This window comes from Colias philodice, chromosome 5, assembly GCF_061535455.1.
Source record: "Colias philodice isolate Cphi_HAF_F1 chromosome 5, ilColPhil1 Martin Lab GWU primary, whole genome shotgun sequence".
Lineage (NCBI taxonomy): Eukaryota > Metazoa > Arthropoda > Insecta > Lepidoptera > Pieridae > Colias > Colias philodice.
This window is the reverse complement of record NC_143090.1, coordinates 2,277,163-2,305,038: the sequence shown is the minus strand read 5'-3', so window position 1 is coordinate 2,305,038 and position 27,876 is coordinate 2,277,163. Positions and strand designations below refer to the sequence as shown.

The window sequence follows — 27,876 nt, the reverse complement described above, 5'->3', positions numbered from 1 at the left end:
CCTTTATTGTCGTGTAAGGTTTTGTTTAGGTCATAATTATTGGCTTAATTAATTAATCTAAATGCATCTAAATCCATTGTGTAGTTTTAAAGATTTAAGCATTGGAACATCGGATGTAGGGACACAGAAAGTGACTTAGTTTTATACTATGTTGTGAAATAGCAGATTAATTACCCTTTAAAATTTAATTGTTTAGTAAGGAAATGTCCTTACTAAACAAATACTATGAAAATCTATCATCAACGTGACCCAAAAAAGTACGAAAGAGCTGAATGGATTTTCAACAAAATTCCTACACTTTTACTAAAACATAACGCGATACTCAATGGTGATATTTAGAAATATTTTATCAATATCCAATCGGCACCAGGTGTTCATAATCACAAGGGTCGCTTAGCTACACAGGTAATAGTTTTGGGCAAAATTTATAGTAGACTACAAGCCCGCATATGAAAAAAATATGGGTCAAATGAACCACCAGGGGTCATATCTAGAACGAAAGAAGAGCAAAAAATAATAAGATTCATCACTATGCCGTCACTTGTAAGCTGTCCAACTGAGTGCAGATGAGAATTGAAAAGTACAGGTAGACTCGGTAAATTTTGGTCATATATTTTTGTACGGCATTCTTAACCATCGATAGATCCATTAAAAATAATAAGAAACCGCTCAGTGCCGTACAAAAATGTTGGTCCACCAAGTCGGAATTTTAATTTCATTTCCGAGAGTTACCGGGGGTAAATTTGGTCATTTGACCATGTACGGCATCTGTGTCATACTATTGCTATACTGCTTTTAATCCATTATTCCGCAACGCCGTACAAAAATCATGGGGACAAGGGGAAAAAATCGAGAGTTGCAATCCCCTCTCTTTCCCCACTCCAGGGGGTCATTTGACTAAGTACGGCTTCGGTTCCAAAACATTATCTAGCACTCAAAAGTACTATTAAAAGCAATGCCGTCAAAAAATAATTGTTCTTTTAAATGTATACCAATAATCATCTTAATTTCATCGAATTCTTGATATAAAGAGCTGTAAGGTCATTTGACCCTGTACGGGAACTTTTTTTTTAACATGATATTGTAAAATTCAATTGTTGTATAGTATTGCCGTTCAAAAGAAACCGTTCTAAAAAAAGTTATAGAGAAATGCAAAACCAGAAATTTTGTTAAAGTTTAAACATCGTAGATTAATGAAATGTAATGGTTTTCTACACTTTATTCGTTGTTTTAAATAGTATTAACATAGATAAATTAGGAAAAAACGATGCCGTACATTTTTGTGCAGACCACATCTTTTAGGCTGATGAAAGCGACGAAAGCTACAATTTTAAGGGTGCTTTATGGCCATTTGATACAGTACGGCATTAACATATTTTTAGCCAACTACGGCAAAGCAAAAGGAGGGTTATGGTTTTGACAGGTCATGTATATATGTTCATCTATTCCCTCGTAACTTCTAAACTACTTATCAGAATTCGACAAATAACATATCATTAGAAGCATCTGAATTGTTCACTGGATAACCAGCGACCAGCTAGCTAAAGGCTATATGGGGTTTCACAAAATCTAATGTGGCGCCCTCTAGCGAACAAAACATACAGAGTAAAAAAATAAAGTTAAGATAAATATGCCGTGTTTGGTATCATTTGAAAGCGCTTTACTTGTACATTTTGAACATGTATATAATACTAGCATTTGCTTGTGACTTTACCTGTATTCATGGGCTGATTGCATATAATTCACATCTTTTCGTTCATAGCTTTTTTATTAGTTCATCAATTTAACAGAGTCCATTCCACTTGACTCCGACTTTCCAAGGTGATAATTAACCACCTCGAGCTTCTTAATATTAATGTTTATTTATATTTTATTATCAAAATATAAAGCAAATATTTCGTTATATGGATTTTTTCTTTTTCAGATTTTTCCCCTTTGAACCAACGAAAATGTACGGCACATGAAAAAATATTATCTATGCATAAAATACTTTAAAAATAAATTTATTTCGTGTTGTGTCAAATGACCCCCTGGAGTGGGGAAAGAGAGGGGATTACAACTCTCGATTTTTTCCCCTTGTCCCCATGATTTTTGTACGGCGTTGCGGAATAATGGATTAAAAGCAGTATAGCAATAGTATGACACAGATGCCGTACATGGTCAAATGACCAAATTTACCCCCGGTAACTCTCGGAAATGAAATTAAAATTCCGACTTGGTGGACCAACATTTTTGTACGGCACTGAGCGGTTTCTTATTATTTTTAATGGATCTATCGATGGTTAAGAATGCCGTACAAAAATATATGACCAAAATTTACCGAGTCTACCTGTACTTTTCAATTCTCATCTGCACTCAGTTGGACAGCTTACAAGTGACGGCATTGTGATTAATCTTATTATTTTTTGCTCTTCTTTCGTACTAGATATGTCCCGTGGTGGTTCATTTGACCCATATTTTTTTCATATGTGGGCTTGTAGTCTATAGCTGTTAGGTCCTGTATTGTATGGCACTATGCGTGTTTCTATAACCTATTGATTTTGGTCCTTGCGAGATGTTTTGGTAGTGTACTTTAGTTGTGTCCTTTGAAAATTGATGAAGGTATGTAGTAACTAATGAAAAAGTTCAGAAGTTTTAGGTTTAATTATTTAAAAAGAAAAAAACTAATTTATCTGGTTTTATGAAAAGGTACACTTTGTTAAAACATAAATATCAAAATGGCAATTTTAAAACTACAATAATTGAAAAAATTTCATTTTCCCTACTAAGTAAGTACTCAGTAAGTATTTTTGTCTTTAATAATCACAATAAGCTTCTGTTTGAAGGAAAACGATAGAAAAACTAAATTAAATTCTTTGAAAGTTATGGAAAACAGTTTGTTCTTATGCATACGTGCAAAATACAAATATAAACTTTACTCTAGTATGGCGCGAATGTTGTCTACAGCAGCTGTGCCTTTTTTATAGGTTTAATATACAATTGTTATTGTTAATATTAATGGTTATTTTAATGCTATGAACTGCTTTTTAGATTAAAGTGTGGAATTTGCTTCCGAAAAACCTACCTATCCTATCTATCAACCGGTTTTGATTAAACTAAAAATATAGAGTAATATGTGAACTTGATTGAATTGTGTTAAAAATAGATGGAAATTATATGAATTATTTTATCAAGTATTCAATTGCTTCACTTAACATATAATTCACCTGCTCTTTATTTAAATAAATGGTAGCACCAAATAAAAACGTCTAAACAATAAAAACAAGTAAAAGTAAAACTAACTCAATTCGATTCTATTATATTTTACGAATTATAACATCATCTAAATATGGACATAGTAACGTAATGGGTATATCAATTTTTGACTCAATCAATTACCTTAAAGTAAATGACATCAAAAACAACACTAGTTACAATTTGCAAAACTTATTTTCCATACAAAAGGTACATTCCAAATCTATCTTTCCAAATGAGTAGCTTAGTCACGCCTCGCAATCAACGTGCAGGCTATTCTGTTTCAAATGAACATGGGTTGTGGTTTTCATTACGTCAGTAATGTTAGGTGCTGAAATTCTCTATACGCCTATATTTCCTGTTTATGAGCCATTGAGTCCACGAGTATAATTAGGGAGGCCTCTGAGCTATTGAAATGGCGTCTCAAAGTCCTTTCTCAAACCCCTTGGTTGAACTATTTTTATGGCTGTTGTGATAGGCTGGTATGTTTTTGTTGGATATTGGCACTATTTGTTCATGGTGTTTGGATTTTGAACGGATATGGTAACCTTTTTGTTGGTAAAATGAGAATTGGATGAATTAAATTGTACCCTCGTGTATCAGTCACGCGTGCGCATCCGTTGGCGCCGGTTGTGTGAACGAGAACCTATCTATATATACGTTTTAACGATGTCGACTTTAAAGTGTTGTCATTGTAATATTGTGATTGACGAAATGCTTGCATTTATACAAAATAAGCTGTCCATAATGAGTGAGGACGGTTTAGTGCGAATTTGTTTGTCCGCATTTACGCGAGATCAAGTCGATACGTCCTGGACTTTATTATCACAATCAATTCCAGTGGAACATAAACCAAAAACGACTCGAAAAGGACAAGGAAAAGAAAATCGAATTCTTAACGATATAATTAATCTACTCAAGACCGTTGAGCCTGATGTCATTCCTGTGTTCGTGGCCAGGGACTTGGAAAAATTACCGCCCGTGACATTTGATCATGTTGATGTGACGAAATTACTTAAAGATATAACGTTAATGCAGTCGGAAATAAAAAACATTAAGTCTTCCTATGTAACGCTGGAGAAATTTCAACATATGGAAAATGAGATAAAAAGAGATAGAATTTCATCGCCTCCTACGAATAATATCAACTCTAAAAGGGGTGCAGGCTGTTCATATGGCTCCCCAATTACCCCAACTACAATAACCAAGGAATATTCCATGCATAAAAGTAATGAAAAAACGTTTTCTACGAGCATGTTATATAAAGAGGGTACATTAAAATTGACGCCACGGAAAAATAACGGCTCGCGGCTGCGTCAAAAAGAGAGGTACGAGCGGTCGCCGTCTTCTCACTCCCTCGCAATGACGTCACATGAGCGACACGAAGTTTCTATTAAACAACCAATGAGAAGTCCGAACAAATCTGACATGACAAATGTCAATAACATTGAACGAAATGAAGGCTGGATAACGGTACAAAGGCGTAAACAATACAAGAAGAAACAATTATCAGGAAGGATTGGCACAGCAGATATACTTAATACGTTTAAAGCAGCGGAAAGAAAAATACCTATATTTATAACGAATGTGCATAAGGATACTTTAGAGGCCGATATATGTGAATATATTTATAAAAATACTAAAGAAAGTGTTGAATTGGAAAAAATTGACATTAAAAAATCGAGTGAATATTGTGCTTACAAATTTTTTGTATGCAGTCTAAAGAAACATTTATTTTTAGACGAAAAGCTATGGCCTAAAGGTATAATATTCAGGGAGTTTATACACTTTAAATATAAACGTCCATATGAGCTTCGCTCCAACGGCAAGTCACATATAAACAATCCATACTAATATTATAAATGCGAAAGTAACTCTGTCTGTCTGTCTGTCTGTTACTCAATCACGCCTTAACTACTGAACCAATTTGCATGAAATTTGGTATGGAGATATTTTGATACCCGAGAAAGGACATAGGCTACCTTTTATTGCGAAATATGTACCACGGGCAAAGCCGGGGCGGACCACTAGTGTGTAATAAGAATAATGCTATGTGTAAATTTGTAAGCTTCAACTGTAAAAGTATAAAAGTAAAAGGTCTATTGACAGTATAAGGCAGTTGTGTATGGACGCGGACATAATTGCGTTGCAAGAAACTTGGTTGCTACCGCATGACCTTTCATACCTACACAATATTAGCGATGAATTCGCTTGTACGGGAACGTCGGCGGTGGACACTGCGGCGGGCGTGTTGCGAGGCAGGCCGTACGGAGGCTTAGCTTTGTTATGGCGAAAGAGTGTGTTCAACAATGTGTCGATTGTGCAGTGCAGTGATAACCCACGCGTGTGCGCAGTGAAAATAGTGCTAGAGCAAAGGTCTGTTTTAGTGTTCAATGTGTACATGCCGACAGATTCGGCGCAAAATTTAGTGGATTTTACGGATTGCCTTAGCTTGGTGAGTGCGATTATTGAAACTTCTAACATTGAAAACTGTTATATTTTAGGGGACTTTAATGCACATCCAAATGAGTTATTCTATGGAGAATTGTTAAATTTTTGTAAAGAATTCGAATGGAGTTGTGTTGATACGGAACTGTTAGGTATAAACACAAACACATACACTTTTGTCAGTGAGTCGCACGGATCTAGGAGGTGGTTAGATCATTGCGTAGTTACTAAAGCTGCGCGTAAATCAGTCTGCTCGGCATACGTAAAGTATGATACGTTATGGTCTGATCACTATCCTCTCATTTTAGAATGTATTTTTCAAAATGTGTGTGTGAAAAAATCACCAGTTAGCTGTAGTGTAAACAAGGCTATATGGGGCGATAGAAATATAAATCAAATAAAATCTTATACAAGTAAATGTCATGAAAAATTAAGTTTAATACAGTGCCCTATAGTCTTGAGAAGCTGCATGCACGGCGTCTGTAATAATCAAAACCATTATAGCGCAATTGACGAGTTGTATGAATTGATTGTGCGTGGTCTCAGTGACTCTGCCGTGGCCTGTTCGGGACGTAGCAAGTCCAAGAAAGTAGTGATAGGTTGGAGTAGACTTGTGGCTGGTGCATACAGGGAGGCCAGGTATAAATATTCAGTATGGGCGCGGAGGGGTAAACCACACATTGGAATTGAATATAATGAGATGTGTGAATCTAGAAAAATTTTTAAAGCACGTCTTAAATGGTGTCAGAACCATGAAGAACAAATCAAAATGGACAACTTAGCGTCACATCATTCGCGTAAAGATTTTCGTTCTTTTTGGAAACAGACTAACAAACTGAACTGTAAACATGGCCTCCCTGTATCTGTAGGTGGCGCTAATGATCCTGTTAGTATTGCTAACCTCTTCAAAGAGCATTTTAAAGTTACGTCTCCATTAGGTCCGAGTCTGTCTGTGCCTGATACTGTGGATCAGGATGATCGGGAATTTAAAGTCACTGCTTTAGAAATTCAGCGAATAATAAGTAAAATGTCTAAAGGAAAATCTCCCGGTCACGATGGTCTAAGTATTGAGCACCTAAAGTATGCAGGGCCTCACATATCGAGAGTGTTATCAATGTTTTTTAATCTGTGTATTCAGCATAAGTATCTTCCCAGTGATTTAACAAAAACTATCGTAGTGCCAATTGTTAAAAATAAAACAGGTGATTTAGCGGACCAGACCAACTATAGGCCTATTTCTCTTGCAACGGTAATTGCAAAGGTATTTGACAGCCTGCTTAATGAACAACTAAACAGGTACGTAGAAATACACCAAAATCAGTTTGGATTTCGATCGGGACTTTCTACGGAAAGTGCAATATTGTCTTTAAAGTGGGCTGTCAAGTACTATATGGACCGAAATACGCCAATATATGCGTGCTTCCTTGACCTGTCGAAGGCGTTTGATCTGGTTTCTTATGATATCCTTTGGGATAAGTTAAAGAAAGCTAATGTACCGTCCTCTCTTATTAACACATTTAAATGTTGGTACAGAGGCCAGATCAATCAAGTCCGATGGGCGGGGGCTTTATCTCAGCCGTTTGGGCTGCAATGCGGCGTGAGGCAGGGGGGGTTAAGTTCGCCCACGCTTTTCAATGTATATGTCAACGAGCTGATTGAATCACTCAGCAACGAAAGGATTGGTTGTCATATTGATGGAGTTTGCATTAACAATGTAAGTTACGCAGATGATATGGCGTTGCTGAGTGCTTCAATCTGCGGTCTTAGAAGATTAGTGGCCATCTGTGAAGAGTACGCTGCTCTTCATGGATTGGTCTACAATACTAAGAAAAGTGAAGTCATGGTCTTTGAGTCTGGGCGCCGAGTTACGCATTTTTTACCCCCAATACGTTTGAACGGAGTGCCATTGGGGAGGGTCTTTAAATTCAAATATCTCGGACACATATTGACCCCTAGACTCAGAGACGATGATGATATTGAAAGGGAACGACGGGCACTGGCAGTGAGGGCAAATATGATAGCTCGTAGGTTTGCACGTTGTTCTAATGAAGTTAAAAAAACCCTATTTCGTGCGTATTGTACATCTTTTTACACGTGCAGCCTATGGGCTAGTCATACTCAACATTCTTACAGCTCGCTCCGTGTTCAATATAACAATGCGTTCCGGGTGTTAATGGGGCTGCCCCGTTATTGCAGCGCATCAGGGATGTTTGCAGAAGCTCATATAGACTGTTTTTACGCTACAATGCGAAAGAGATGCACATCCCTGGTGCGCCGTGTGCGGGACAGCCCCAATGAAATCATGCGCTGTATAGCGAGTCGGCTCGACTGCTGGTATGTGAACCACTGCTGCAGACTGTCTGCTTCCTTGATAGCTTTGTAGCGGTGGAGTACATTTCTAGCAGTCATAAATTTTATTTTTACTAACATAATTTTTAAGATAATAATTGTTACTAACAAAATGAGTCCTGGTTACTTGAATAAATAAATGAATTATTATTATTATTATAAAACGCTCGATCGATGGAATTCGCAAACTATGCGAATCAGCTGACGTTATTGCGCTTCAGGAAACATGGTTGCTGCCACATGACATATCATTCCTTAATAATGTACATAGCGATTTTCAATATACCGGGACTTCGGCGGTGGACACATCGGCGAGTATACTACAAGGGCGACCCTATGGCGGGGTCGCTTTGCTGTGGAGGCGTGATATGTTCCCCGTTGTGTTCAGTGTCACAATCCGCGAATATGTGCAGTGCATTTAGAAGTGAATAGAAAGCATATATTAGTGATAAGTGTTTATATGCCTACAGACTGCGTTATAAACCTCACGGAGTTTACGGACTGTCTCGCATCGGTGAGTTGTATAATAGACAATGAAAATACTGAATATGTTTATTTGTTAGGGGACTATAATGCCCATCCAAATGAATTGTTTTATAAAGAATTGATTGATTTTTGCAATGAACAAAAATGGCATTGTATTGAAATTGAATTATTAGGATTAAATTCTGGTTCCTTTACTTTTATTAGTGATAGCCATGGTAGTAAGAGATGGCTAGACCATTGCTTGGTGACACAAGCAACTAAGCTTACAATAAGACATTGTTATATACAGTATGATAGTTTCTGGTCTGATCACTTTCCTTTGATTCTTGAATGTGACTTGGGGTCTGTAAATGTGAAGATATCAAGGACATTTCTTCCTTTTAATAAAATTGTATGGGGGGAACGGAATACTGAACAAATAAAAATGTATAACAAAAATTGTAATGATAAATTGAAATTGTTATCTTTTCCTGATGTATTAAATTTGTGTTGTAATAAGCATTGTAATGACATGGAACATAGAAAATTATTAGATAATATGTATAACAAAATTATATCAATATTATGTGACTCCGCTATTAGTAGTAGTGATGACCATAGGCATACCTGTAGGAGAAAAAGAGTTGTGGGGTGGAACCGACATGTGGCTCCAGCATATAGGAAGGCTAGGTCTGCCTTGCAAATCTGGTTAGACATGGGTCAACCACAATTTGGTAGAATATATGATGAAATGCGTGAAACCAAACGCATATTTAAATCACGTTTAAGATGGTGTCAAAATAATGAAGAAAAAATCAAAATGGATACTTTAGCAACACATAATACTAACAAAGATTTTCATAGTTTTTGGAAGGCAACAAATAAGCTAAGTGCAAAGCCAAGCCTTCCTGCTTCTATTGAAGGTTGTAGTGATCCACATGAAATTGCCCATATCTTTAAATGTCATTTTTCTGTAAAACCTTTGCAAGTGGCTTCGTGTGAAGAGGTGCCGGATGCTGAGACCTCCGATGATATTACTATTCGGTTCACTGATAAAGATATTCAAAATAGAATAAACTGCATAACTCGAGGGAAATCACCTGGTCATGATGGTCTCAGCATCGAGCATCTGCGCTATGCTGGACCCCACATGTCGCGTGTACTTGCTTTACTGTTCAATTTATGTATCAGTCATTCTTACCTGCCTTATGACATGATGAAGACAGTAGTTGTACCAATTGTAAAAAATAAAACCGGCGATCTCACAGACAAGGGCAATTACCGACCCATTTCACTGGCTACGGTGATTGCCAAGGTCTTTGATGGGATGCTTGAACCGCTTTTAAAAACCTCTATAAATCTACATGATAACCAGTTCGGTTTTCGAGCCGGACTAGGCACTGAAAATGCTGTCCTGTGCTTAAAACATGTCATCAGGTACTATACATCAAAGCAAACCCCAATCTATGCCTGCTTTCTGGACCTGTCCAAGGCATTTGACCGGGTGTCATATGAGGTCTTATGGAGGAAGCTTAGAGATTACCACTTGTCTCCTGAATTGATCAGGATTTTACAGTTTTGGTATGGTAACCAGGCCAATACAGTTCGTTGGGCTGGTGTTCATTCGGACACATTTAAACTTGAATGTGGGGTAAGACAAGGAGGGTTGACTTCTCCAACACTCTTTAACTTGTACATTAATGCACTTATTGTTGAACTTAGCAACACTCATATTGGGTGTCATATTGATGACACTTGTGTCAATAATATTAGCTATGCAGATGATATGGTCTTATTGAGCGCGTCAGCATGTGGGCTCCGTAAGTTGATTACTATATGTGAAAGGTATGCCGATGGTCATGGCTTGCTCTATAACGCATGTAAAAGTGAGGTTATGGTTTTCGAGGCAGGCCGGAAATCACCCCGGTCAATGCCTCCAATCACCCTGAATGGGCTTGTTTTAAAAAGAGTCAATGAATATAAATATCTTGGCCATATACTGACATCCGACTTGAAGGATAATGCTGACATAGAGAGGGAGCGTAGAGCGTTGTCGGTCCGTGCGAACATGGTGGCCAGGAGGTTTGCTCGTTGTTCCACTGAAGTGAAATTAACACTATTCAGAGCATATTGCTCTAATTTCTACACGTGCAGCCTCTGGTATAACTATGGTCGTCGGGCATACAATGCTCTGCGTATTCAATATAACAACGCATTCAGAGCGCTGATGGGGCTGCCTCGCCACTGTAGCGCATCAGGGATGTTTGCTGAAGCTCGGGTAGATTGCTTTTATAGTATAATACGGAAGAGATGTACATCTCTGGTGCGCCGGGTGCGGGGCAGTACCAACACTGCTCTAAAAATGATCGCAGACAGATATGATTGTGTGTACTTGCACCATTGCGAGCAAGTACACACATCCTATATCAATAAAAATAAAGTGACATATAAGTGGTAAATTGTAAAATGATAATATTTAAATAATTAATGTAATGTACTAACATAGTAATTAAGAAATTACTAACAAGTGGACCTATGATGTCTTATCAATAAATAAATTATTATTATATATTATTATTATTATGGAGTTTGTAACACTTCCGAAAATTATCTCTATCGCCATTACCATCTCAGCTGAGATAATATACATAATAATTATATTGTTTTATAACATTACTAGCTTTCCGCCCGCGGCTTCGCCCGCTTTGTCTAAAACCTAATAAATTATATAGTAAAACCTTCCTATTGAATCACTCTATCTATTACAAAAAACCGCATCAAAATCCGTTGCGTAGTTTTAAAGATTTAAGCATACATAGGGACATAGGGACAGAAAAAGCGACTTTGTTTTATACTATGTAGTGATAATATGTATAACTAAATATTATTTTAACTAAAAAATTATGTAGTTTAAATTGTGACAAAAATTAAACGTTTCGAGAAGAGATCTTGAGAGAAATTAATGTTCTTAGTACTCAATATTCTTAGCTGTTTCCTTGCTACGAATACATATTCTTACCTAGAGTTCCCATATACACAAACCAAAATTAAACACACGAGACCAATATAATCAAATCACGTGACACAATCTCTTTGCTGGCGGTTTGCGAATTAATGATACAGCAGGCCAAATTTCCATTTCGATTCCCACGGAAATAAGGTCTCGGAGGGCAGAATGAAGGAATAAAATCTCACGTGAGGAAATTCTCCTTCTAACCTTATATTTAAACTTAGGAATTTTCTATTATTTTGTATTTTACTAGCTGTGCTCCGTGGTTTCACCCGCATTGCGTAGCCCATTTATCGAGGAAGGCTTTAGGTTATAGCCTTCCTTGATAAATGGGCTATCTAACACCGAATTTTTTTTTCAAATCGGACCAGTAGTTCCTGAGATTAGCACGTTCAAACAAACAAACTCTCCAGCTTTATAATATTAGTATAGATTTATTCCCTAAATTTTTCTTTTGGGAGATCAAGATACAGCATGTTGAATTTAAACATTTATAACCTCCTCTGTAGCTTTCTCCAATACCAGGGATCTCTAACAGGAGACATCAAAGTGCCCACATAAATATTCCATAGTGGCTTACATAGCTCTCATCACACTGTCATCTAACAAGGGATAGTACAAACTACACCACAAAGAGACAATGAACCTTACTAAATACTCAAACCAAGAGCTTTGTAGCATTGCAGACGAACTAGCCCAAGCGATACTACAATATACGTATATATCTGTACGAACAGCAAGGGATAGCACAAACTACAACATCATACCACAAAGAGACATTGGACCTTACTAAATACGCAAGCCTGAGCTTTGAAGCCCAGGCCAGTACTAGCCCCAAAGATCTTATACTAAAATATAGGTATATTTACGAGGAGCGTTCAAAACTCGAAACCGTTATGTAACGTTTGGCAAGGCAAGTACGATCGATAGCTTCACGTAAACTTTCAGACATGTTTGTGTAAGAAAGTGTACATATGTTATCAGTATTGTGTACCTCGAAATGTGCTTAGCATATCCGATATGTTATTGAAGAGTAGAAGTATGCCAAATGCCCACTAAATATCTATTCTGGCATATTTTACGTAGATGTTGATATAGGTGAGGTAGATGATATAGGTAATGACACTAATAATCCATAATGTTAATTTTTAGGTGTGTTAAAAATACCTTAATACTAATACTATTTTCACAAATTAGTCTAGAATATTCTCGGTTTTCATGCGTGTTGGTAATTGCTAAGACTATCATTGCCCTGGTACAAGACTTCGCAATCTTAATCGCATGTGAAGAATCTATTTTGAGTAGCAAGATTATTATCTTCCGTAGCTCTTTATTAGCTTTCTTGGAATATAATACCTTTCTTTATTTATTATGTACACTAGGTATACACTAGCGGTCCGCTCCGCTTTTCTCGTGGTACATGTTTTCTCTCCAACAAGGATAGTTCTTAAACTACCCTTGTAGGTCGAGAAATATTATAAAAAAGAGCGTGTATGCCGATCACATGTGTCAGAAGTGAAACTTCTTAGACAAGATTCAAAGATACCAAAATCGTCGCATTACTTCATGACGTGACGGTATTACCATGATGCATCCTTGAACTTTTACTCTCAACGCGCCTAAAGAAGTTTTATATCAAAAATAATTAACAAAATCGGTTTAGCCGTTGTCGAGTTTTTCACTTAGCAAAGCATTTGGCGATTGATATTTTTTATTATATAGATTTCTAGTATCTTCAGTTTTAATATATCCTCATAAAAGACTCAAGATTAACTGTTATCTTAAACATTTACAGCCGTACAAATAAAAACTTGCTTATTCAAACCTTATGCAATGAATAGATATGATTGGAATAAATAAAGAATATGGATGTCATAATTTCTTACAAATAAATTTGGAATAACGTCGATGTAACTATGCTTACGCTATGCAATAGGAGCGAAGCGGCAACGTAGCAATTCATTCACAAAATTATGAAAAACATCGAAATTGTCTACGGTTAAGTCTTGGTGCTGTCATTTTGACGCTCGTTTGACTTCGTCGAATTTGTTGTGAAGTTTCATCATACGATGTTCTGTTTATTTATTTTTTAAATATCCATTGTAAACAATTTAAACATATCATTTAATATGCAAGCAAATGAAAGAGAACGATATTCAATATCTGGAGAATAGAAGATAAACCCACCTTGAGATAGAGAGTTACACAATACAAAACATACAACTCCAGGCTTAGAAGATTTATATTTTCAACGAAAGTTTATATTATTCTGATAAGATTAGAAATAAATTTTACTTATGTATGGTTTGGCGCATTCCGTAAATAAATAAATCATTATAAATATCAAAAGGGTTTTTCATAATTTCGTATATGTTTTGACATTTCATACAAAATTTTCCATTTCAATACTTAATGAAATTATTAATTTGCTCAACTTTTTCTACTTCTCGTATTACTCTCATTGCTACTATCTCAAATTTAGATTGAAAATTGCTTTTAAAACTTATAAAACACAGCACAATGTACTAAAAGATATGTTATACTCGGTTATGTCAGACTTATACTAGGGTGGTAGTCGGAATAAGGACGGAATAGCATTAGTATGAATACTTATTACGAAGTTATACTAGGTTACATTTATTTCGTGTTTATTTGTATGATTTTTCCTTATTCTTAGTTTATTCTTTGCATAAAATTTTATAACTCGTTTATTTGTACGGCTGTTATTGTATAAACTGCCTTACAAAATCATGTTCACCCGCAAGCAATACATTCTGCTCACTTGTCTTTATAAAAATAAATAAACTGTTATCTTTTCAAAGTTTAAAGTGTGTTATCACAAAATGAAGTTATTCTGCTTGAAGTTTCACATTTAGTGTAGTTGGTGATTCACTTATCTTTTTATTGTGTGCAGTTTCTAAAGAATGTACTTTATTTTTATTTTTGGTGCTCATTTAAAGTTGGACAGAATTTATTTTGTGTCTTTCATCAGTATTTTTTATGAAGCATATTAGGAATCTTGGTTTAATAATAAAAATGCTTGTATATTATTTTATTTAATAGTATTATGCAGAAACGAACGTTATTGTTATTTAAACGCCTGAACAACTAAAGTTGAACCTGAACTGGTAATAATAATAATAAAGAATAAATAGGGGTTGTAAGGGTTTGCGTAATCTTATTTCATTATCGAAAGAAAAAAACCATTAACTACTTCTGCGTCATCGTTCATAATATGTAGAGACGTAAATTCAAATCTTATGTACCTAGATTTTATAAAATATTGAAGAAAAAGTTAATACAGAATACTGTGTAATAACTCTACTCAAAAATAATTAAAATATATTTTGATTGCTAAAAAATAACAGACTGAAAAAATAATAACAAGGCGTTTGTATTAAACTACAAAAGAGACTTATCGTTAATTATAAAAATAATTCGATACAACAGTCTTAATAGGTTGTTAAGAAACAGTTTTTAAATATCCAATGAATAAAAACGTCTAACAATTCAATATACAAAAGATAATGATTCTCTTAAAAAGTTGAACATCTTTAAAAATAATTACGCAAATTTTTATACGCTTTTGTTTTCTAAATTGACGTAAAAAGGTCAACTTCTTATTTTATTAACAAAGTACTTTATTTTTTTCATAAAATGAGTTTTTGTATCGAAAAATATAAGTAAGCATACTGAAAATAATTAATCCTACAATATTTAATGTCATCTACTGTTCATCTAATGATAATACAAAAATAATAATTAAATCCAGGATTTTCATTTTTATACCTCTAAAATTAACTAACCAGAAACAACTATACCTCGAAGGCTCAAACAATACTAATTACAATCAAACTACTATTCGATACACATGAGTGTACACATAATTATACAAACTAATTTGCATGTTGTAATTAAATTTCAAACTACAAAGTAAATGATAATTATGAAATCACAGTCCTATGAAATAGACATGTAGTAATTGAGCACGAGTTCATTGGTGAAATCATTATCTGTTGATAACAGATGGTTGGATATTAATTATTATTGGTAAATAATATGTCAGAATCGACAGAATAATCGCTACGTCATCGGTGTACAATAAGCAACACAGTAAGCAATGAAAACACAAAATATTCAAAACGGTTCGAAAACTTGTGACTTTTACTCCATTTGTTTTATTTTACATAAAATTGAAAAATAATTTATTTTACACATTACCAAATTGTGATGATTGACTCAATAAATTATCAACACAGTCCGAAATACCATTATAGAGCATTACAATCATACAATTTGGCAACGTACTGCCTTTTACAATGTAGGTAAGTACTAAGAAAGGACTTTAAGACATTCTCCACTTATGAAGAACTAAATCGATAAAAACGTAGTTCATAGGAAAGCACAGAGGGTAGAAATCTACTCGTATAGGAACTGAACAAAGCAAATGGAATGTCAGGCGTCTACACTCTGAGCAGTTCTTGACAATTTTTAGCTTGACACAGTTTTACTATAGCTATGTCTGTTACACTATCTTAGTGACCTTTTAAGTCTTTAGAAGTTTAATGTGTTACAAATGTTCTTTGTTGTTTATTTTATCACGGTAAGTAAAAGTTTCTAAAAAGTTTTTGTTAGGTATGTTCATGTTTAGGATAATAAAATATGTTATATCAACATCAGGTTAAAAAAGCCATTTTTTTCAGTTTACAAAGACAAAGGATTTATTTACGATTCGGTCAATCTTCTTCATGCAGGCCGAGTGCATACTTATCTGAGCACATAGAGTTATTGGATTATTTAATGTTTCTGTACTGTTTTTGTATTTATTTAAAATCAAACAGCACTTGTGTTGCTATATTAATAGGCATTTATGATCACGTGCTGATGCATGCTTCTATTGCTGAAATTTTATTATGATGGTAAGAATAAAATTACTTGCGTACTAGGTACACCATAAATTCATGGGCAAAATGTCGTATTCTGTTCGATGAATAAAAATAATACTTTGGTTATTCAACGATAAAAATCCTTTCCTATATCACAAATGTTTAATAAATTAAAGGGTAAATCCCAGCTATGACCCCAACGTAATTATATTAAACCCACGTGACTGTTACACGACGGCGGCCATCTTGATTGATGGATCCAAAATTACCTTATATTTGCCGACTAGCGTAATAAATCTTTGAGTCGATAAATTTAATCTGATTTAGGGTTAGCGATATTAAAAATTCCTTGTTACATAATACGTGTAAAATTATACTATGTATATTAGTAGTAGTACTTGTAAAATATGTGTTGGTTGTATGGTGCTTTTGTATGAAGGGGTTGCAAAAGCGGGTGTCAATAACTATTGGACAGTGAGCATAAAATAAATGAGTATATTTAAAGAATGTAAATCCGCCTAAAAGCGAATGAGAAAAAAAAAATTAAAAAAGAATAAAAATTATAACATATTTAAGTAAACAGTTATCGATATTACGACTTCTATTTTAATTCATAGTATGCCCCTCCATGTATTGCCCAAAGTTATACTGTGACAATTTTTATTTTTCCAACATAGTTAAGTAAGTGAATAGTTGTTTTTATTTGTCATACCTAAGCTGAAAAACGATACAACCGTTTTAAAAATACTTTCATCGGTGCAAAGATTTGCCTAAGGTAGAGCTACAATGTTCTCTCTTTTAGTTTTCATCCCAGCTCCAGCAGCTAATCAAAAGGACTAAGCTTTTGAAACTAACGAAGTCTTCCTAACTTTACTTTCTTATTATAGTTTCTGTTGACAGTATCAGTTCCTACTTCCTACATCATTTAACTTTTTTAACAAGGTGCGTATAGTATCCTTGCTCATTTTAACAAGTTGCGTAGGGAGTAGGGACATCCTTTTTCCATACATTTTCAAATAAACGAAACGTAATATTTGTTTATGATTTTCTTATTCAAGCTAACAATTACTTGCCATAAATTTCTTTAAATCGAGACCCGTGCCCGTTATCGAAGTTGAAAATTTGTGTATTGCATGTTACATGCGACGTTGAATGGGAAAAAGAATTGATTGTTCTTATCAAATCCAATCATATTGTATGATTTGACATGCCAATGCCTTGAAGGTTTGTAAACAAAGAAAATCATGAGAAAGTAGAGTTAAATGTGTTTCGTTTTCTTCTAGAAACAAAAGAATATTAATATATTTTTCTTACGGTGCATTTACATCAAACGAGTGAACGCACATTCTAACCCCACTGTGTCAAATTCTTTTAGTGTAAACAGGCGTAGAGCATTCTTTCGTTGTTCTTAGTGCGTGCGAAAAGATTCTATGCACTGTTCTAATACCTACTGAACAACACTGCATACGAGTTTTAAGATCACGAAAGAATGTTCTAAATGTGTCTAGCTCTATGTTCGTTTGATGTAAATGCACCGTTATATTTAGATATATAAATTAAATTCTTAATTAGATTTTATGTAGTACCTATTCCTATACTTTACCTTACCTATAAGTATTTTTTCAGGACATAATCATAATATTTGTTATGCCTTTGTATTATTTTTATAAAACATTTATATATTCAATACCTACCTTAAATGTCCTTTGTGCTATACATAACTTAATATACAAGAACATACCGTAATATTTCAGAGAAGAGAGTAATATTCTTGCTTCAAAAGCTTTTTCAAATGCTAATGTTTCTAATAAAATCTAAAATAAAGAAAATATTTCACACCCGCTGTATTTACCGACATTTAGAGGAGTGGTTTAAGAAACTAGTTCATTTTATTCAATTTTATTCATAAAACCATAAAACATTTTTCTTTTTACTTAAATATTTAATCCGAAAAGGTTACCTACAACACAAATTAATTTGTTATTTTTATGTGAAACTTGACTTATAATTATTTTGTGTACCTGTGTAAATCTTATTATTAACACAACTCTCTATGTAAAATTTATGTATATGCTAAGAGAAAAAGCACATACAGAATTTCTTACTAGCACTTCTCTGTAGAAACTTCTTTCCGGACCGTTGTTAAGAGTCCTAATACAAAATTGCGCTGGACGAAAGCTAGTATTTTTACGTTTTAACGCGATCATCGTGTAGTCGAGTAGCAAAGGCTGAAAGCGCTCAAAGTGGAAACATTATAGGACCTTATTATCTCGTTATCGTCTACTCCACCAATTCTAATCTAATATCGTGGGCTTCCCGCCTACTACGCGCGGGAAAAACGTACTTTAGTAATTTTGTGTCTGACGGAGCAGCGCAACACGTCCTACTCCCTAAAGCGCGGAGCGCGGTCTGCCGTAACAGCGTTTGCGCTCCCGTATATAATCGAAAATTCTAGAGAACTTTAAAATATTCCATTACTTTCATAAATCATATAATATGTATTTTTTTGATTGCAAATTTTTAAGCATAAATCTATCATTTAATGTGTATTTTTTATTTATTTTTTACTCTGTTGTATGTTTTAGAAATTCGACACCAAATACACATAAAATTTCATCAAAGTAAGGCTATTTTAACTTAGATTTTCTTTGAATTTTTGAATAAAAGTACTTAAATTGCCTCGAGCATATTTTAGGATGTCTCAGTGTCTTTACTGTTGTATATTTTATATGAAAACTTCTTCTTTTAAATTCCGTGTAAACTACAAAGACACGAACGTCCCGCATGGAAAAAATTGAAACACGCCTCAGGTTATTGGCTATTAAACAAACTGGACAATGAATATCAATAAATTGTCTCGAGCATATTTTAGATATTGAATGAATCTTTAATTTAAGATAATAAAACACATTGTTACTAATTTAGTTTTGTTAAACGAGCGCCTAAAGAATTACAGAAACAAGTCAAAATCACTCTAAAATCGATATGGCCTCTTAAATAATATGAAGGAATAATGTTGATTAAAAAAAATGTTCGTAAATTAAATAAATATTTGAATAAATGAATGCTTCGGCGCATATAACGATATAGGTATTTGTAGCTGGAAGGTTCACCCTTGAGAAGATAAGCTTTTTTGTCCTTATTTACTATTTATATTGATGAATGGGTTATCCATATCCTTACCCAAACCTTTGTAAACCTTACCCTTAGAACCCTTCTTCTCAATATATAAATTGCATGATGTTTATCGTTTAATAAGACACGACTAAAAATATTTGTATTATATATTTTACTCCTGTTTTTAGATCCTACTAGGTAATATTATAAATGCGAAAGTTTGTGAGGATGGATGTGTATGTGTATGTTTGTTACTCTTTCACGCAAATACTACTAAACCGATTACAATGAAATTTAGCACACATATAGAGAGTAACTTGAATTAACAAATAGGATAGGTTTTATCCCGGAAATCCCACGGAAACGGGAACTACGCGGGGTTTTCTTTAAAAACGCGGGCGAAGTCGCGGGCGGAAAGATAGTTATAACAATAATTCTGAAAGATTGCACGAGCTGATAAATCTTTGATTAGGTACTGAATATACTACATAGGGTTGGTTCAAATTCAAAACGTAAGTATTAAAATGTAAAAAGTCTTTACAGTCATTAAATTTAAAAAAGTGGGTTGATATTAGATATCATGATTTATTTTTTACTATTTACCGAAATAATCTATACTAATATTATAAAGCTGAAGAGTTTGTTTGTTTGAACGCGATAATCTCGGGAACTACTTACTGGTCCGATTTGAAAAATTCTTTCGGTGTTAGATAGCTCATTTATCGAGCCTTCCTCGATAAATGAGCTATCTATCTATCTATACAATCATCACGCTAAGACCAACAGGAGTACCCTACTAATTATATAGCCACGTAACATTTACAAGTCAAAACGTTAATGGACGGATTATATCAATAGTTGGATTATCACCATAAGTAAAGGTATAATTATTATAACTATAATATCATGTTTTGTGCCTGATTGTTTTATAACTTCTAAGTTCTAATGTACATTTCATGTAATCGATGACGTAAAAAAGTTACGACCGAGTCGTGAAATGCGGTAAAAAGCCTTTTACAATAAATTATACATTTTATGATTGGCGTAACTTGATATAAGGTATAATTTTTTTTATTTCCTTATAAAGGCTAGCTTTCCGCCTGCGGCTTCGCCCGCTTTCTCTATGATAAATTATATACCAGAACCTTCCTCTTGAATCACTCTATCTTTAAAAAAACCGCATGAAAATCCGTTGCGTCCTAGTTTGAAAGATTTAAGCATACATAGGGACATAGGGACAAAGAAAGCGACTTTGTTATATATATTATTATCTAGTGACTATACACAAATTTTTTATTCACATTTAATTAGCTTCGATATTGCTAATGGCCTTTTACGAAAATGTGTTTGTAATCCTTGATTTTGCTCTTCCATTTAATTTTTAGAGAAATAACACATTAATTAAGTATATTAAAATAACACAGGATTAACCAGTTTACATTTTATAAGTGAAAAGCATTAAAATTATTCTTAGTAATATAATTCATAAATCAAACAATATCGAAACGGACAAACAAATCTGAAGATCTTTTTCATTATTTTAAGGCCGTATAGTCTTATTACATACCCATTATACAAAGGAAAACTTTAAATGCAATAGAATTTTGTTATAAAAATGTTTACGAATAATTTAATCACAATACTTCACAATTTCTATCGAATTACCCCAATTTATGGCAAGTTATTACACCTCTGAATTAAAATAGCGTGTTTACGTTTTCAACGAAGGTCGCGATAACCTGAGATGGTAATCTTAAAATACGAACTGTTTAGCGGTCAATATTAAAGGTAAGGTATATATAGCACTAGGTTAGACACCTGACTATGTTTGTTTGTTGTGTGATGTTTGTAATAAAGAAGATTATATAATCATGAGTGTTTAACTGGTTATTTTACGAGTATTTATTGGGATTAGCTTTTTCTTCACTAAATATTTAAATGTCGTAAATACATAAAGTCAAGGCATTTCTTTTCTATGTAGGTACCTTTTATTTGTTAATTATTCGCATTTAGCTTTATTAAGCTACTAGATTTTCGCCCGCAGCTTCACCCGCGTTTTCTAAGAAAGACCCGTATTTTTACAATTCCTGTGGGATAAAAAGTAGCTTATCTCTTATTCCGGGTCTTCAGCTACCTAGTTACATACCTACTAAATTTCATTGTAATCGGTTCCATACATCCATCCTCAGAAACTTTCGCATTTATAATATTAGTAGGATTTACTAAAAACGTATATAACCAAAACGTAATTAGCTAAATTCTCAACAAACTTTCCTCCGAATCTAAAATTACAAAGAATCACTAATACATGAATAATGAATTGCTACTCTAACATAATATGAAGAGGGTTCAAAATAGTAGAGCAATTAATTAGCCACACACGGTTCTCTATTAAAATTCAGTCGCATAAGCTAGACTCGAGAACGATCCCGATAACAATGTTGCAAGTTTTCTTTCACAGTTTCCTCTTGTATAAGTTTTAAATGCAATTTAATATTAGCTTCTTTGGAACTTAGAGATTGTGTAGGAATATTCTAGTACATATGAGTAACTTTAATCGAACCTCTTCTTTTTCTTTTGATACAGCAGGGCCCGTAGACAAAGTAACAATTAAAAAACGATAACGAAGTTAGAAAAGGAAAAATGTATGGGATTGACATTAGATAGACCACGTGATCTAACGCGGCGTATGTCAATCCCATACATTTTTGTAATTTGGCCCTGCGCTGTGAATTTAAAACCGATACTTTGTCATCGTATTCGACGTGAACATTTTCTTGTTAAATGGTTAAATGCTAAGCTTATATATCCTTTTTAAATCGGACATGTATTTACAATCAAACTTCTAGTGTAGAATGTAGATAACTAATATTTCAGCGCGATACTTGTAGCCAGAGAGTCGATACAATGAATTTGATTACGTAGCTTATAATTAATATTATGTATATTTCAGGCAAGCCTTTTGGCTAAAACAAAATAATAACTTTTCAAATTATGGTGGAAAATAAACGATTTATTGACGTGACAAGAACTTATAATTCGATAGAGCCGGCTGCACGCACGAGAAAACATGACTCATGCGGCGTTACCTCGCTCTGAGGCGTTCCATGTAAGGCTTGAAGTGCAAGCGAGAGCGCGGAACGAGCGACAAAGAAGCACAATCGGACGTTGTCACGTTCAACTATCGTCAGTAAACCGACTTTACAGACAACCATTTTTTTTTAAATTTACTTCTAGAATAATGCTATATCCTGGTCGTTTGTATTACGGAAATGTATTACGGATGAATCTAATTTTATTGAGTTAAGTGAAGTTGATTTGGCTATACGAATATATTTCAAAGTAGATAATCACAACATAAATTATGATACGATACATACGTTGGGGTGCCTCAAGGACACATCCTTAACCCGACATTATTCCCAGTCAATAAAGAGCTGTATTCCCAAGTTACCTTCCTGAATAGTTCCTATTCGAATCGGTCCACGTCCATTAATATTCAGGATCTCGATAACCTAGACGCTGTTAGAATATCGGAACTAGAGCCAGTAAATAAATTCAATTTGTGTGGTCGCAATCAAAACTAGAAAGCTTCCGAATACCGAATTTAACGATTCGGATTTACAATTATTTATATGGTTGTCGATGGTTTCAGATTGCTTCCAATAAATTTAACGATCTAGAAGTGCATTTAGAGCAATATTTGATTTATCGGTATTTAAATTTCAATGCCTTTAGACCTAACTAGGATCTTTTCAGGGACCCGTTTTTTTACATTAGTTATTGTTTCAGCAATCATAATTTGTTTTTCACTGAGTGATTTTCCGTGTTATGTTTTAATTAAGTTATAAAATGAAATGGAAGAGTCATGCCGTATGTCTTTGGCAGGCTGTCATGTTTTGTTAGTGTCCCCTAGGGACGGCAATAAAAACCTATCCAGGGCTTCACAGTTGTCAAACACGCGAAGAAAATATCGGCGAGCAATGATATTGTAAGTATTATAGTAGAGTCACATTTGACAGTTCAACAAAATTCAACAACGTAACCTTGTAAGGACGGCATAGGCATATATAATTTTAATCGATGTTTTTAGACAGGTCACCTCTCTACGAAGGTAAAATTGATAGACGAAATGTTGCCTATTAAATTGGCTCCACTGTAAGGTGTAGATAGATTAATTATTATCAACATTTTACTGCAGTTGTCATTTTTTGATCACGATAACTGAAACATCTTTGACGTCTAATCGTGTGTGCGTTAGTGTGCCGTTGAAGATCGAATGTTGTGTTGGTAACCTATCTACACCATTTTACTTATAATATCACTAGCGGTCCGCCCCGGCTTCGCCCGTGGTACCTACATGTTTAAACTATCCTATCTCTCAAGTTGGATCGAACTGCACATGGTGTGCGAATTTTATTATAATCTGTTAAGTGGTTTAGGAGTCCATTGAGGACAAACATTGTGACACGAGATTTATATATATTAAGAAGATTTTTGGCGAACTTTATACCTTCCATCGTGTTATATGAATGCTTTTGCAGTCCCATATTATAAAAGGAAAATTTATATTCGTACGTGATCGTGTTCAGGAACCTGTCGAAATATCCAAGTGGCATACTTTGAATGTATTGTTGGATTCGTGCATTGAAAAAGGTTTGTATAAACACGGAAGGTCGGGAGATGGGACCGATAGGACAGAATTTATGATACATACGTTTTGGATAATGGAATACAAGTGGATTTTGGAAATGTTTCCTTATTCGTATTACGTATATCCGTATTTGAATGTTTTGGAGTTTTGAATATGATAATATTTATGAATTTGTAAGTGCTTTTTTGGGAATATGGCTGATATAAGAACGAGTCTATACTAATATTATAAAGCTGAAGAGTTTGTTTGTTTGAACGCGCTAATCTCAGGAACTACTGGTCCGATTTGAAAAAATCTTTCGGTATTAGATAGCCCATTTATCGAGGAAGGCGAGAATTTAGATAATAAACAATTATATAAATTTTAAATTCAATCTTAAAAAGCGTCATATAGTTAAAAAAGTAAATTCCTGTGACTCCTTGTGGGTAACAGGATGTAATGAATACGGAACAAAAAAGTTATATACAGTTATTTCTGATTATAATATACTAGCTGTGTTCTGCGGTTTTACCCCCAGTGCTCCACTCCTATTGGTCTTAGCGTGATGATATATAGCCTATAGTCTTCCTCCATAAATGGGCATAACACCGAAAGAATTTTTCAAATCGGACCAGTAGTTCCCGAGATTAGCGCGTTCAAACAAACTCTTCAGCTTTATATTATATAGTATAGATTACGTAATAAATTACCTTTCATAACATTAGACTAATTAATATTCGTTGCTATTTTAGAAATATTGAAAGATTAAGTACTCATATTATGATTTTCCTCTTATTTGTAATAGACATGTATTCAATAATAAAATCAGGTAATAAATAAATAATATAAATATGTTCTTAGTGAATGTAAAATTCATTCATTTTACGTAAATGTTTGCCTTTCTCTAAAACATATTTTTCCTACACAGGGAAGGTTAAAGCTTCTTACGCCCGCGGCTTCGCTCACGTACTTTACTCGTTATCGCAGGACTAACGTTTCCCATACTAATGTATACGCTATGTTTTCTTTGAAGTTTGCAAGACAAAAAAGATTAGCTATACATGTATAGTGTTGTCATATATATATATTTATTGTATAAAACAAAACTAATTCAGATCAATCAGAGTAACAAGATAGTTATTTCAACGCAAGATATAGTTATATTTATTACTTTCGATTATTTATTTGATACATGATTAGGAAGCTGCTTAAGTACTTGTATTATGTATGTAGCGACGGCAAACTGCACATGAAAATAAAATAGCAAAGAGCCATTTTATCAAACCTATAATATAGGGTCATCTTATTCAGTGTTATTGAGAAGTATAGTGAAGTCCCATGTCCCCTAGTGGGGTAAGGGGCAGATGCATTATACATCTGTTTCACTGATCGATTTTCTTTAGGGACAAGTAGGTGATCAGCCTTCTATGTCCTACCAGATCGAGACATTTTTTTTTCGTCCCCACCGGGAATCGAATCCAGGACCCCTCGGTGCTACGCTCAGGCGTTAACCACTGTATCAAGGAGGCAGTCTGAGAAGTATAGGAAAGTTCTATATATCCCAATGACGTAGACAGTCGCCACAGTATACATTTATTTCCGTAACTACATTCTTACCTTCACACGTAAATAAATGAACAGAAGTATCCCCCCTGGGATAGTCGTTACACACGTCAGCTCTTAATTAAAATTTATTTAGTTCGTAAAATAGAAGTTTTGTTTTAAAACATCACACAACGCATTTGAACATTAATTTGTCGTCTACATAATTATGAATATAAAAAAAATGAATTTATTTTTATTTTTACGGTACGCCATGTTAATAAAGTAAAAAAGGGAATTGAGTAAGTCTAATGCTTGATTATATTTATTTTATTATACATTCTGGATTATTTTTCGGCCTTTTACTTCGTGATTTCATTTTGTTTCAGAATAATTTCATACATTTTGGTGCGAGGATAGAGATAAAAAGTACGACTGCCTTTTAACGGTTAAGTTTCTTGAAACGAATGATTTGTATAATAAAAAGTCCCAAATTATATTTTATATTAAAATTACTCACTACTTATTACTCTAAAAAGTAAGAAGAAATTCCAAAAAAGGCAAAGCACCTGTTCTCTTCTTTTTGAGTATAACAAGTGTTTATGTGCGGTGGTGACCACTTAACATCAGGTGGCTCACCTGGGGTCACAGTTGAATTCCAACCAATACCCGCGGCCCCATCCGACGGAACACAGTGGGGCTTTAGTCGGTAAGAATCCGACATAACCCACGGCTCCTTCCCCGGGGGCCGTAGGTATCTTTGGAAGATTTCCCCACTTTAAAAAAAACCTGGCTCTTTGCTTGCTCTGACAAAGAAAAAGTTGAGTTACCTAAAAATATGCTTACATTTCAAAGTCAGTAGATAATCAACGCGACATTACACAATTTAAAAACTTCTACCGTTAATTAAATAAAATGAAACAAGCACATGTTACAAATAAACTTTGTACAAGCAAGGTTACTGCCAAAATAAACTTGAAACTTGAAGCTTCCGTACTGTTTGCTCTGACAAGTTTGAGTAATTACATAAAGTTTTAATGTTAGTTTCAGTATAAATTACATTAACAACTACGTTTTATGCCATTACTATACATACTGTACTTAAATAAAGACGGAGAGTTTTTTTTTTGCTTGAAAAGTAAGCGAATCGGTCCAGGAATTAATTTTTATGTAAAAGAATAAGATTTATTATCCATACTAATATTATAAATGCGAAAGTAACTCTGTCTGTCTGTCTGTTACTCAATCACGCCTTAACTACTGAACCAATTTGCATGAAATTTGGTATAGAGATATTTTGATATCCGAGAAAGGACATAGGCTACTTTTTATCCCGGGAAATAGGATAGGTTTTATCCCGGAAATCCCACGGGAACGGGAACTATGCGGGTTTTTCTTTGAATGCGCGGGCGAAGCTGCGGGTGGAAAGCTAGTATTATATAAAAAAACCGCCGCCATCTGCAAAATAACTGACAGTTAATATCACAAATTGCAAATAACAATTTTATTAGAACAGAATGTCATTTAATTAAAAAAAGTACATATGTTAAAAACATAAACGTAAAAACAAAACCGGGATCAAAGGATTTCAAATTTGAAATTCCGAACGATACAACGTTAAAGGTGCGTTTACATTATACACATAATTCAGAAATATTACAACGCACTTAAAAGAGAAAAAAGAACTGCTAATAGTAATAAAAGAAATAGAGCTATAATGATGGCCTTTGTTCTTTGTTCCTTTTTATAAAATCTGTGGTTTTCCTCTTTTGAAGATATTGTCACAGATTACACGCTATACAGGGTGTAATCGTTAAGTGTGCACAGGCGATTATTCCGTATACATATATTTTAGATATCAAAAAAATTTAAACTTATATCAAAAGCCCTTTACCTAATGCGTAAAATTTATTATTGTCATTTAAATCATTAGGTAAAGGGCTTTCGATATCAGTTTAAAGTTTTTTGATATCTGCAATAGGTAGTTATGGAATAATCGCCTGTGCGCACTTAACGATTACACCCGGTATATAAACAATGATTGCATATTTTGTTAATCTTCTACGAAAAATCGTTTATTTTTTCGTATAGATATGACAAAAAATAATTTTAAAAGTAGCCGTGGATTTGGAACCTGTTTCAACAATATATGTATTATTATTTATTGACTATTTTCAGTACAAGCGTACTCG

The 27,876-nt window shown here is 34.1% G+C and overlaps 2 protein-coding genes across 2 annotated transcripts in view; one reads left to right on the top strand and one right to left on the bottom strand.

The window, feature by feature from the left end:
- Nucleotides 1-27,876, bottom strand: part of Scp2 (Sarcoplasmic calcium-binding protein 2) — a 57,199-nt gene that overhangs the window by 7,497 nt on the left and 21,826 nt on the right. The window lies entirely within an intron of this gene.
- On the top strand, nt 3,982-5,088 carry LOC149488303 (uncharacterized). Its single transcript, XM_089695307.1, has one exon. The coding sequence runs from the start codon at nt 3,982-3,984 to the stop codon at nt 5,086-5,088; it is 1,107 nt and encodes a 368-aa protein (XP_089551433.1).

Bases quoted from the DNA above. Each gene is read 5' to 3' on its own strand.
- LOC149488303 (XM_089695307.1), top strand. From the start codon at position 3,982: ATGAGTGAGGACGGTTTAGTGCGAATTTGTTTGTCCGCATTTACGCGA.